The 13,173-nt window shown below is 41.3% G+C and overlaps 1 protein-coding gene across 1 annotated transcript in view; it reads right to left on the reverse strand.

Moving 5' to 3' along the window:
• DYRK4 (dual-specificity tyrosine-(Y)-phosphorylation regulated kinase 4) overlaps window positions 1-10,552 on the reverse strand; it is a 26,768-nt gene extending 16,216 nt beyond the window's left edge. Inside the window, exons 1-4 of the mRNA XM_009702268.1 lie at window positions 10,529-10,552; window positions 6,590-6,673; window positions 5,075-5,224; window positions 38-173 (exon numbers count right to left, since the gene is read on the reverse strand). Of these exons, the coding sequence (XP_009700570.1) occupies window positions 38-173; window positions 5,075-5,224; window positions 6,590-6,673; window positions 10,529-10,552 (394 nt within the window). The remainder of the gene's footprint in view (window positions 1-37; window positions 174-5,074; window positions 5,225-6,589; window positions 6,674-10,528) is intronic.
• Between the last annotated feature and the right edge of the window lie 2,621 nt (window positions 10,553-13,173).

Genomic DNA, 13,173 nt, shown 5'->3' on the forward strand with positions numbered 1-13,173 from the left:
TCTTTGTGGCTTTGTGGCATGTTCTGTTATATTCTACCTGAAGCTGTCATAGGCAGTTTGACACTGATGCTGGTGCTTTCCAGTTCTGATGGTTTTGTCTGGGCTCTAGTATCACTTTCAGGAAGACTGTCTGGAAGGTTAAATTGGGAAAAATTGCCTTGAGGTCCATTTTCCTGCCAAGCAAAAAAAAAAAAAAAAAAAAGGTAACAAACCAAAGACAAAAGCTGCAAGATATTTATTTTGGATTTGTTGAGTGTTCTTTATGTCAATTTTGTGCTGAGACAGAACAAGCATGCTTGGGGACTAGAATACCCTACTTACCCAGAAAGAAAATTCTGCCTAGGGGCTATTGGCCCATGGAAAGATAAATCTCTAAATAAGAGAAGGAAGTTCATCATCCAGGTTCATTCAATACATGGGCTTTCACTTTCTATAAATGCTATAAACTGCCATGGTTTGATTAAATTGCAGTAATTCGCATGAGCTAGTACAGAGGGCGGGAAAGATAGTATAACAGGCATTATCCATCTTGGATTTCTATGTGGGCACATCTGCTGAAGGGTTGTGCTAGAATCCTTGAGATTGCTTGTGCAGCCCACAGAACTGCAGGGACACCAGCTTGGGTCTGCACACACGCACATTTATAACAGAAACATCAAGATTGGTATCAATGGGGCCTGTGCGGATGTGGAAGCACTAGAAGGAAGAAATTGCAGAAGAAAGGATATACAGCTGTCAGCTATGTCAGCAGGTGATCAAGATCCCAGCACATGCGGATTCTCAGGGCTCCCAGGATGGGAAAACAAAGGACAGACTACAGAATCAAACTATGAAGAGATGATGCAGAGTTGGAGATAAAAGAGCACCAGATAAGGAGACAGAAGACAGTGTGCTCTGGGATAAGGGTGTATGGCGTGGGGGCCCAGGCCACGTTGTCCTCAGTCCCTTCACTGAGAGGAAAAGACTCAGCTGGAGATGATGCATCCAGTGGATCAATACCTGGCTGAAGGTACAGAGAGGGCTATGGCTTCTGCAAACATAGGATGAGGAACAAGAACTGCTGAGCAGAAACAGGATCGATCTGATGAAGCAGGGCAAGAGTGTCTTCAAAGGGCTTTGCTAACCTAGTGAAGAAGGGGTTTAATTAGGTACAGCAGGGAAGAATCACGATAACCTAAAGGCCCTGATACTCATGAGATAATTGAGTCACCTCAGTACCTGCTGTAGTGGCAAAAGCATTCTGGGAGAATTCTGGACTATGCTCTTAATGCAAATGATCTGAGATGTGCTGCTGGACCTGTTACTCACACACAAGGAACAATTGGTTGAGGATGTGAAAGTCAAGCAAAAGGCAGTTTTGGCTGCAGTAACCGTGTGATGGTGGAGTTTAAAATCCTCAGAGAAGTGTGTGAGACAAGCAGAATGACAAACCCTGGTCTTCAGGAAAGCACCTTTTGGCTTTTTCAGGGATCTTCTCATCATAAACCCATGGAGGGCAAAGGAAATCAGAAGAACTCATTGATCTTCAAAGTCCATCTCCTTAAAGCACAATAATAGTCCATCCTAACATGCAGAAAGTTGAGCAAACATTGCTGAACGCCAGCATGGATGAAAAGGGAACTTCTGACCAGGCACAAACACAGTAGAGAGCACAAAGAAGGTAGAAGCAGGGATGGGTTATCTGGGCTACATGCAAGGGACACTACCTGAACATGCAGGCATGTTTGGGAAAGCCAAAGCTCCGCTGGAATTGCAGGGATGTGAAAGTCAATAAGAACAGTTTCTATAAGTACATCTCCAGTAAAAAAGGAAGGCTAAGGGAAATGTGAACCCACTACCCAGTGGAATTGGGACCTAGTGACCAAGGATTTGGAAAAGACCAATTCAATGCTTTTCATTGGTAAGTTTTGTCCTCAGGCCTTACATGTCCCTGAGTCTAGAAGTAGCATTTGTGTAAAGAAGTATTACCTGTAGTAGAGGAAGGTAGTTAGGGACCACTTAAGTAGCTGGACATATCTAAGTCTGCAGGACCAGATGGGATGCACCTGAGGGTGTGGAAGGAGCTGGCCAATGTCATTGCAAGACAGGTCTCTATCGTCTCTGAAAGTCAATGGCAATCAGGAGCAGTTCCTGACCATTTGGAAAAGGCAAACATCACATTTACCTTCAAAAAAGGCAAGAAGGCAGCTTCAGGGAACTGCAGGCTGGTCAGCCTTACCTCAGTCCCTGGGAGGGCTATGGAACAATTCCTCTTGGAAACCATTTCCAAGCAAATGAAAGACAAGAAGTTGATTTGGAACAGCCAGTATGGAATTGCCAATGTAAGTTTTGAGTAAATGGTGTTTGAACAACTTGATTGCCTTCTTTGATGAAGTGATTGGCTTGGCCAATGAGAGAAAAGCAGTGGACTTTGCATACTTGGACTTCAGCAGGGCCTGTGATACTATCTCCCACTGTATGCTTGAAGCCCAAAGAGTGAGGTATGAACTACATAAATGGATCATAATATGAGTGGAAAATTAGCTGGGTGGTCAGGTTGCAAGGACTGTGATCAGTGACAGTTGGTCACTAGTGGCATCCATCAGGGATCAATACAACGCCACTAGAGTTTAGGGTCTTTATTAATGACTTGGACAATGGATGCATTCACCCTCTGAAATCTGCAGATCATAGCAGGGCTGCTGTCCAAAGGGACCTCAGCAGGCTGGAAAAATGGGCTACGGGTATCTTCTAGAGTTGAATGAAGACAAATGCCAAGTCCTGCACCCGGAACAGAATACACCCATGCAACTGGACAGGCTGGGAGAGCTGGGATGCAGCAGGGTGCAGCTTTGCAGGGAAGGGCCTGACAACAACCTGAAGTAAGCAGCATGCTCTTGTAGCAAAGAAGACCAAACACATCCCAGGTTGTATTAGCAAGTGGATAGCCAGCAGGGTGGAAGAAGTGATCCCCCCCTTTACTCAGCATTTGTGAGACCATGCTGGGAGCCCTGTGCTGGTCTGGGGTTTCCCAGTACAAGACAGACATGGAGCAACTGGAGCGAATTCAGGGGAGAGGTCAGGCGATGGTCAGAAGCCTGGAGCACATGATGTACGAGGAGAGGCTGCAGGAAATACATTTGTTCATTTGTTCAGCCTGCAGAACAGGAAACTTCAGGAATGACGTTGCTGCTGCCTCCTTACTTGACAGGATGGTATAGAGAAAGCAAAGCCAGACTTTTCTCAGAGGTGCATGGTTCTAGGACAAGATGGGTATGTAGCTAATCAATGTAAGTTGCAACACAGGAAATGCTGATTAGATACTAGGAGAAACATATTTTGCCATGAGAGTGGTTCACTATTGCAACAGGTTGCCCTGAGAAGCTGTGGTCTCTCCAATCTTTGAGATATTCTGAACTCAGCTGAACAAGGGCCTGAGCAACCTACTCCAAGTTTGCTCTGCTTGTAGTGGGAGATTGGGCTAGATGTCTTCCAGAGGTCGCTTCCAACCTAAATTGTTCCTTAATTTATTTATAATTTCTTAGCCTTTGAGAAAGTCCTGATGACGCACAGAAGCAGGACAGCATGAAGACATAAAAGATCAGCATCTCTCACTGTCAGAAGGGTACAAAAGCCATATTCAATAACCGGCATATGGTTGTCAAGACAAGAAGAACCCAGGTGAATATGATACGGACTAACCAGCGGGCAACACTAGTCCACCATGCCGTTGCAAGAAGTCCTGGCTGGTACCACTTGGATACATGCATCTTGGTGCTTGTGGGTTTTGGGTTAAGAGTGTGTTAGTGTGAGTGAAAACACATTTGTTTTTAAATGAAATAATCTTTCCATACTTGCCTGTATCCTTGCTACTTTTTTTTTTTTTTTACAATATTCCTGCTACAAAAGCAGAGCAACCAGGTATGAGGGGCACCACTTGAACAGCTCAAGCACAGGTCTGTGCTGACACAGGTCAGTCCTACGGTTACCCTGCTGAGCCCCAGCTTCAGAACTCCACTCTGCCCTTTCCAATACACAGTCCCTCAGTTCAGCAATGCTGTGTTATTTCTAAGGAAGGGTAAACAAAGGTCTCCAAAACAGACAGCACATAATCATGCTTCCTAGATGTTTATTGTATCCTGGCATTTCTAAGCCAAGCAAAAGGCTTTCTCATTGGTGTTTACACAGCTTCTTATATAAGTCTATAAATTCCATTTAAAGAATAATAAAAAACCCACTCTGTAAAACACTTGGCTCCGATAGTTTCACAAAAAATAAAATGGAGGGATGGTTCATTTTCAGATGCAAAGCTTAATCATTGGCATTTGTAGGAGGTGAGCGCAGGTTTGACTTATGAAGGCCACAGAATTAAACTTAAAAGAAAATTTAAATTATTCTGGAGACTAACCCATTCCACCTCATCATTCATGCTATTTTGCATCTTGTAGCTTCACCTAATGATACACACAACCCTAACCAAATTAAATAATTTGTAGTAGTAGCAAGCTGCCAGTTTCAAAGTATTTGAGAAGGCTCTTGACTTCTCAAAAGAAAATGCTTTATGTGGGGACTTCCAGTGCAAGTGATCTGAAAATAATTCCTATCAGAGCCCTATAGAACCTGTCAAATTTCTCAATAAAGAGATAGTATTGAAGAAGAAAGTAGGTGAAAAAAAGGGAGTGATCAGAATAGTAGTGGTGAGTAGTGCAGGTCCTTGATTTGTTAGGGAGAGAAGCAGCAAAGGAAGAAGAGTACAGATGGGGATGGACACAGGATTTGTGGAAAAAATGAGAAAGAAGGAACGTCAAAAGTGCAGATGACTTCAAAAATATCCTGTGAAGTTGGGTATCCATTAAAATATCTGGAGATATACACAACCATGCCGGTAAGTAATATGTCTATTTGACTGTTTGCAGTTTTCTCTTTTTTTCTCTTTAACTATGGCTGAAAACAGAAACTGATGCAAGTGCTGACACTAACTTATTTCTCTCTTCCCACATTCGTGACACTTTGCCACTGACACTCTCTTAGCAGTACTTAGGGAGAAGCTGATTAACTAGGCAAACGCAAGACATCTAAGAGTTTTACAACTCACCTGAAGAGAGGGGAGGACATTCTGCAAGCTCTTATTTGTTACCGGAGGCAGGCTGCTTTCAAGGTGCGGAGGGTTTGCAGTGTCTGCAACCAAACCATGCTTTGCTTGACCTTCCAGATGTGGGAGGGAAAGACCACCACCACTGACTTTCTAAATAGAAAGCATAAGTAGATATTACACAACGACCTAACAAGCAATTCTGCGTAACACCTTTGAAAAACAGAGGGATTTAAAACCTTGGAAAATGTGTGTGGTTCACTTCTGACACCTAATGGGGCAGGGGAAAAGAGCAGATGCTCTCCGGCAGCTCCCAGTTGTACTAACGGATAGAAGTTTGTCCAGGTGATCGAGCAGCCTGGCACATTTTAGGGTATGAAAATTCCCCCACAAGAACACCTCCATCCAGCATCAGAGCAGTGACTGTTTCAGCTGGAAAAGGTGGTTGGGCTTGGAAACTGAACAGCCATTCCAGGCAGCAGGACTCATTTGAATGGGGAAAATAAAGCATATGTAGGGTAATAAGCAGGCACAAACTATAAATGGCAGGCAACGTCATTAGCTATTCCCAGTGGTCATAGAGAAGTTGAGACTGAACTGCTGGCAGACACCAGGGGTGGAGACAGTGGAAGGGTCTTCCCTCCACCGGTTTCTCAATATTTCCTTCCTGCTTATTTCCCAAGGAGTTCACTTTGAGTAGCCCCTTTGTTGCACTCCTCATTAGTCAGGAAAAGGCAAGCTCTGTGCAAAATTTACTGAAAAAATAAATACTTATACTCATTTGAAAACTCTAGGATTATTAGTCCTTCCTTTAGAATTCTCCCATCCCCATTTGCAAAACATTTCTTGTACCACTCATTCTTTAAAGCCAGTCATTTAAGGATGCGATTTCATGAATGTCAAGACCTCTGATATTCTTGGATATCTAAAGTGAGAAACATCACACTCCTAGCAGCAAAGAAAATTTTTGAGATAGGCTATTTCTTTGGCAAATAGTAAAAAAAAAAAAAAAATTTAAATAGATGTAAATACATCAGCTATGCACTATCAAATGCAGAACAAGGTCCAGAGAGTTAAGGCTACAACCCATATAAACCTGTGAAATTTTTGTCATGGGGGAAAGGATAGAAACATATTTTTTATGCCAAGCTTTTGACAACAAAGGAGAGGCTTGATATTTTCTCAAAAAGCAAAGAAACAAAGCTCTCAATCCAACCAACTTGAATGAATGCTTTCTTTTCCAATACTATGGAAAAGTCTTAAAAACCTTAGAACTGAGATTCCAGTGGACTTTTCATGAAAGCTTCAAGAAACAAAAGTGGTGAGGCAGAAGAAATGCCTCAAAAGCTACCGAATAGCCAGCAAAAACTAAATACTTGGGACAGTCATACAGCTACAGGGGAAATGGAAGAGGGCAGGGAACAAAGGACTTCCCTCTGCTCAGATTAATTTATTATAAGAGGTCTCTTAGAAGACAACCATTCAGATATTTTTAATGCCAGCTGAAAAGTCAAATACCTGATGGAAGACTCTGTTAGATCCCAGATGATCTCTCTCTTGAATAGTCAGCTGAGACTGAGAAAATGCATCCACATGGGAAGACTGGAAACATGAAATGATGCTTTAATAAAAATTATTCCAGAAAAAAAAATAAAAAAATCCTGAAATCTCCGTAGGGTTTCTGTGTTTCTTTCCTTTGTGGCAATGTCTGTGCCAACACAGTGTACGACAGAGGACCACAAAAGCTGCTGGAAACACGCTACGCTCTAGCAATTCCTCTCCCAGTCGAACAGCTGTTTTGTGGGCAGGTGCAGAGACAGCTTGCTTTGCCTATTATGCCTCTCAGCATGCTTGATATGCCCATGTGGTCAGCGGAGGGGAAGGGGGGGCCTTTGCCATTCCTAAATACGTGCTCCAAAGCCGATAGTGAGTCTGCTTGGAAGGACAGCTTTAAACTGCCTCACAAGGTAGATCGTGAGCCCATCCATTGCTAATAGCAGCATTAGACTTCAACTTGTGGTACAGATTTTATAAACACATAAATCAATGTTTAAATTTACTGATATATAGAAAAAAATCCATTGGTTCCAATGGACAGATAATATTAGCAACAAATTCAAAAAAAAGAAACGGGGCAAGTGCTAAGCAGCTCACCTTTTTTAAGATTTTACGGGTGCTTTCAGCAGTTTTTTTATGAAGATAAACGTGGCAAGTAGCACTGTACATTTCTGTCCGACAACAGACCGCAGAGAATTGCAGAAATCTTTATGATAATTTAGATACTTAAAACTCTGTGGCTAAAGCAGCTCTATAGGCTGGAGAGAACCTCAGTGGGTTTGGTCAAAAGAGCTCCCTTGTCCTTGGGCTCTGAGACACAAAGTCGTTCCACTCATAGTCAAAAAAACCATCTTTATCCAAGTAGACACATCAGTTCCTCTACAGAAGTTCTCAAGTTGTAGAACAGCAATATTTTCTCTAGAAGCAGACGAACTTGGAGCTGGGAACTTTAATTTAGAGTTTCAAAATAATAAATTTTCCTCCAAAATTATCTTATGGATATGAGCTGCAGATTAAAAATAAAGCAGCATGGCATTCTTTATCTGCTTTGCACCCAGGGATTCCACGACCTGTACCTGTCACACTGTCTTAAATGGGTTGAGCACCTGCTGATGATAAAGTCTGCTGTTTGCAATGACTTTTAGCTCACCCAGTGCCAGTAGCAGTGCCAGGGGATCACTTTTAAAAGGCTTTTGTCTTGGACTTCAGTTAGCCCACATGAAAATATGTCTGCATACTGGAGGAGTTCGCTTAATGTGTTTTGTACTGGCCACTGCCATAAAACATCTGCCACGATGCAGCCTAGCTGTGCTGAAAGGGTCTCTCTGAGCCTGAAAGAAGGGACAACTCAGAGTAGACTGCTGCATCTGTGCCAATACACAGCATATGTGTGTATATAGGAGCTGTAGTGGGTGAGGGATGCTTGTGTACAAGCTGATCCATGCATATAGAGTGACCTCGATATATCCAGGGCACATTGGCATTGTTGCAAAGGTGCAGATCAAGCTGAAGATACATGTACAGTGGCTGTGACACATCCTGATCTCTAAGTATGGAATAGGTGCTTAGACAGGCTGTAGGATCTCCATCCTTGGAGATGAGGTTAGATTAGAGACCTCTAGAAGACACTTCCAAACTAAATATGGAGATAAAACTCTAGGTATAGATCTACTTGATCACATGAAAGAAATGCTGGCCTTTGACATGCAGGTTCAACTGTCTCACCATCAACCATGAAGACACCACTAAAGCTAGGCAGACCAGCTAGAAACTGCCCTTTGGACAACTGTGCTGTTAGCGTCCATGGCAGGTATTTTCTCTTTCTTCTCATTTGAAAAGTTGGGAGAAAAAAACCCACAAATAAATAAGTCCTTCTGCAAGCTTAAAGGGTAAACTTCAGATTCAGCACAAGCTGAGAACAACAACTCTAGGTTTACTCTTATTATGCTAATTGGGTACAATTTGAGAGGTAAAGTCATGGATCTCTGTGGAGCAGAGGAGAATATTAGGAAAGGGAAAGGTACTAAGGATACTTCCCATCTTTGGAACTGGAGATCAGCTGGCTGGGGGTAAGGGATTATGTGCTATAAATCGAAAACATTCCCAGAGCCACCACAACAAACGTCCCCAGAAGAGGATCACTGGATTACTGCATCCTACATATGAATGGCCTAGAGCGTGATATACTTTTCCCAATGCGCCAAATATCCTTGCGGTCACTATCTTTCAGTGTGAATTTGCACAGATGATCTATGGAAAACCCAGTGCCAGAGTATTTTTACAGACAAACGCTTCATATGCAAATTACATATCCTGCATTTCAAGGGAGAATCACATTTGTTATGAAGGTGAGTCTGGGATCCGCATTCCTAACTCTGCTAGATATATCAACCCAGCTCTTAATAAGACTATTCTTTTTAGTGCATGTTATTCTTTTCTCACACTTCACCTATACTTTACTCCCGGTTAGCTTTATTTTTCAGTTTCTGGAGCTGACAAAACATTACACTTGATTTAAAGACAGTTTCTTAACCACTTTGTGCTTTTCTAACTACAAATCAATATAAAGCCAGGATTTTAGAGAGAAACAGCTATCACTGAAAACCAAAGAAACAATGGATTTCACATACTTGTACAGACTGCAGAGTCTTCACTCCAAAATAGTATTTTATTTCTAGCAATACTTTTAAAAGGCTATGCAGTGATGTCTATATCACTAAATATAAATTTCAAAATATATTGTGTTTGCTAATAGAGCATGAACAATTCACAAAATGTCACAAAAGTCAGCAAGCGTTAAGGAAGCAGTTGAGTGATTTCCAAGATTTGCTGCCAGAATTTAGAATCCATTTAATTTCCATTCACTGGGGAAAGATTAACAAGATTTTGAGATGGACATTTCTCCTTTTATACCGCAAAAGCAAAATCAGTCCATCAGCCCATACCTGTGCCCTTTTTTAATCATGGAAATTTCTGATTCTCTTTGCCTCTCTTTCTCAAAGCCTACTTACTCAGGTTTTATAGATCTTCAGTGCTCTTTGGGCAATTTCTTCAAAACACTTTAAAATCAATAACTGACCAATCCTCATAATATTCCCCCAAATAGCATAATCTCTTATCCATTGAAAAACTGATCTGTACCTTCAACAGTCCTGCTGGTGGCTGAATGGGGAGCAGATGGATTGATCAGTTAGTCCGCATAGTGACTTATTTGATGGTCTTGATCCAGATGACCCATCAGCTGCTGCTCTAACAAAATCCTGTACATCTGGTATGGGATCTACAGCTGAGCTGTTGTGACTGGTTTAATTCTGGCAGATGCACTCTAAAGAAAAACTGCAGCAACTGTTACTATTCCACTCCGTTTCACTCCTGGCTGTCCTACTTCTATAGCATTCAGCCTGTCCTGCAGCTCCGATCTTGCATTTCAATCCCAAACTATCATCTCCTGCTATTCCAGCCCTTCAAATCATGTATTACCTTGCTAATTCCAATTATCATTCAAGAAACAGAACAATGTTCTCATTCACTACCTAGTCTGTAGTCATAAGGAGTTTTAGGTACTGAGCATACAGCATTCTACAAAACCAGAAATTGTGACACATTTTCATAATTCCCAAAATATCAGCTTATTCTTTTCAGTACCCAGCTGACCATAGAAATCAGAAATACATCAAAATTTTAGAGATTATTAAATACACAGCTATATAAAATATAGACTCCATTGTCTCCTCATTTAAATGGGCACTTTCTTCTCTCTGTCCTCAAAACTGAATAAAGCCTGGAGAATACATAGAGAGAATGTAATGTAGGTGTTAAATCATGCAATATATTAAAAAGCCATAGCAAATGCACTCTCACTCACTCAAAATACAGTAGGAACACAAACATTTTCCCCACCTTGTCAACTATTTCTGTCAGCATAACTGCAAGAGCCGTTAACTGCGGGATAAAGGTTGTTTATTCCATTCAGCGAATGCATTTCAGGAAGCCCACCTTCATCTAGTCAGAGCAGAGCAGGATCAGTTTCATACACAGTACCCCGATCAGAGAAAAATGGATAACGCTTCTGCCTGGCTTCAGATTTAAATTTTTATCCCGGAAATATGCGAGTGACTATTAGCTGCTCTAGTATTCTTTTGGTGGCCATCTGTTCCCTTTCTCAGCCTCCTTCTAGCCAAATATAATTTTCCATATTTATCATGGCAAGTCAGTAATAAGAAAGACAAATATAACAGGATTGGCTGTTCTCCTTGCCGTCTCAGTCTGTTCTTTCTCACTGAGCTCATGTGCTTGTGAAACCAAAAAACACTTGAACTTGTATTTTTTTCAAAATTTGTCACAGCAACCTCGCTATACAGTGAGTAAAATCTATTCACCAAGACTGCCAGCCTGGAAAATGAAAATAAATTAATACCTCAAGGGTTGACTTCTCATTGGAGATGATACGTCATTTACTGAGGACCAGACTGTGGCACCTTGGTCTGTGGTTCTTGTTGGCATCAATGCAGAGCTGCTCGGTCCTGTGAGATAATGAGGCTCTCATTTTGGTGTAGATGGTGAGGCAGAGCTTAGCTGCCATCCTGTCTTTCCTTTTCCTCTTTTGGGTGTTGTACATGTGTGGTGGAGCACTGATGGAGGCGTCCCTATCCCCCCATCATCTATGGGGAATATCTAAAACCGAAAATACAATGTGCTCTCCTCCTCCATACAGCCAAGGAATGGCATGTTCCCTGCTGGTCTTAAATCTGTCGACAACCCAGAATAGTTCTACTTTTACTCAGAAACCAAGGTTTTCAAAGAAGAAATACATGCTCACCCACAGAAGGTATTCTAGAAGGTTGCCACTCTTATTGATGCTCCTGGAATGAGTACCATTTTTCACAGGGTGGTCAAAGGACAAACAGCTATTCTTTTGCATTCATGGTGGTCCACACAATGCCCTCGCCTAATACAATTGCTAACATGCACCATCCTAAAAGGCACATCACTCCCACTGTTCCATTCTTCCAAGTTTGGCACCTCTCTAGTTAACAAATCCTCCCCAGTATTACACCTCCCGTACAAAAGAAACTTCTCATTCTCTAGCCAAATAACCGCACAGACTGTCATGCCAGCAAGGCAGGTTCAGCTCTGGGAATGCATGGAGAGGCCATGTGCTGGAATACAAATTAAACAGCACAAACATGCATCAATTGTATTTAGTTATTTAAGTTAAATTTAAGTATTTTAGTTAAACGACTCCCTGACAAACATATACAAACAAGCATGTGCGAGCACATCCAGCTAGTTACACTCCAACTCTTCCACAGGTTAACCATATTAAGCATTTCTGAGCAATTTTCACCAAGATTCACATGAAAGGATTTAACTAATGTAGTGTGTGACATATATGCTAACTGTGAAAATATAGATTTCTGATACTGGAATTTATCACTGCAGTCCACTGTCGATATCACATTTATGTACTACATAGACGAAGAAGTAATCGCGATCACTACTGGCACTTGCTAATAGCACTCGCTGTTCTCTTCCACCAGCTGTGCTAGGTATATGAGGTGGGCTACATGACAGGAAGCTGCACGCTGCATTCCCTCTGGCTTCTTGTAGCACAGTCGTTCTTTTAATTAGAAGATTTATAATACAGCTTTACATAGCTCCACAGTCCTCTGGGCCATACCTTTCCATCTCAGGTTTTGACTTACGTTGAGAAACTATTAACATTCCCTGGATGGCCTACATAAGAAGGAGTGAAGGACTGATCTGACCACGCATTCAACTGCCCCCTATTAAGAAGAATGACCTCTACTTTATTTTCTTTGATTTGTTTCTGTTCTTTGTAATGCTTTCTATTCTCCTCATTTTATTTTATTACATTCTTGTAAGCATATTCAAATTCGCTGTGCTAAGCCATGCAGGAATAAAAACAATCCTCAGGATGATTCTTTTCTCATACCTGAAGAGGACCAACTAATTTTTGACAACACAAGAATGTATAAAGTTTTCTCCAACATTTCCCAACAATACTCTCAAAGCAAGAGAAACCTGCCAGGATTACTACTAAATTTCAGTTATGATACACTTTCATCCTATAAATTACAAAGCAGTTTTGTTAAGTTTGAAGGAAATATTTATGGTCTTTGTAACTCATTTTTTAAAAAATACCTGTTTCCGAAAGATATTTAATTAAAGGAGCTAAGTACAATGGCAGATAAATTCCTCATGGATGTGATCACTGGCTGTGATCATCATATGGACAAAACTTTAACTACAAATTTATTAAGTTTGGCAACATCTCGGTGAAGTAAAATAGTATTAGAAGTAAAGGAAATTAAAAACTTCCCCTACAAAGGAACAGGTATTCTTTGAGTGGGAAGAAGGTTCATTCCATCTTAGCCTAAATATCAAGGTAAACAAATTTCCTTGTGGAAGTGCCCGTCTTTTTATCGGCCTGGCTTGAGAAGGAGTCTATGCAAATAATGTAGACTAGCTATCCCAAATTTTTACATCCCTAAAATTACATAGAATCATAGAATCATTATGGT

Source organism: Cariama cristata, unplaced genomic scaffold (assembly GCF_000690535.1).
Source record: "Cariama cristata isolate BGI_N322 unplaced genomic scaffold, ASM69053v1 scaffold35306, whole genome shotgun sequence".
NCBI lineage: Eukaryota > Metazoa > Chordata > Aves > Cariamiformes > Cariamidae > Cariama > Cariama cristata.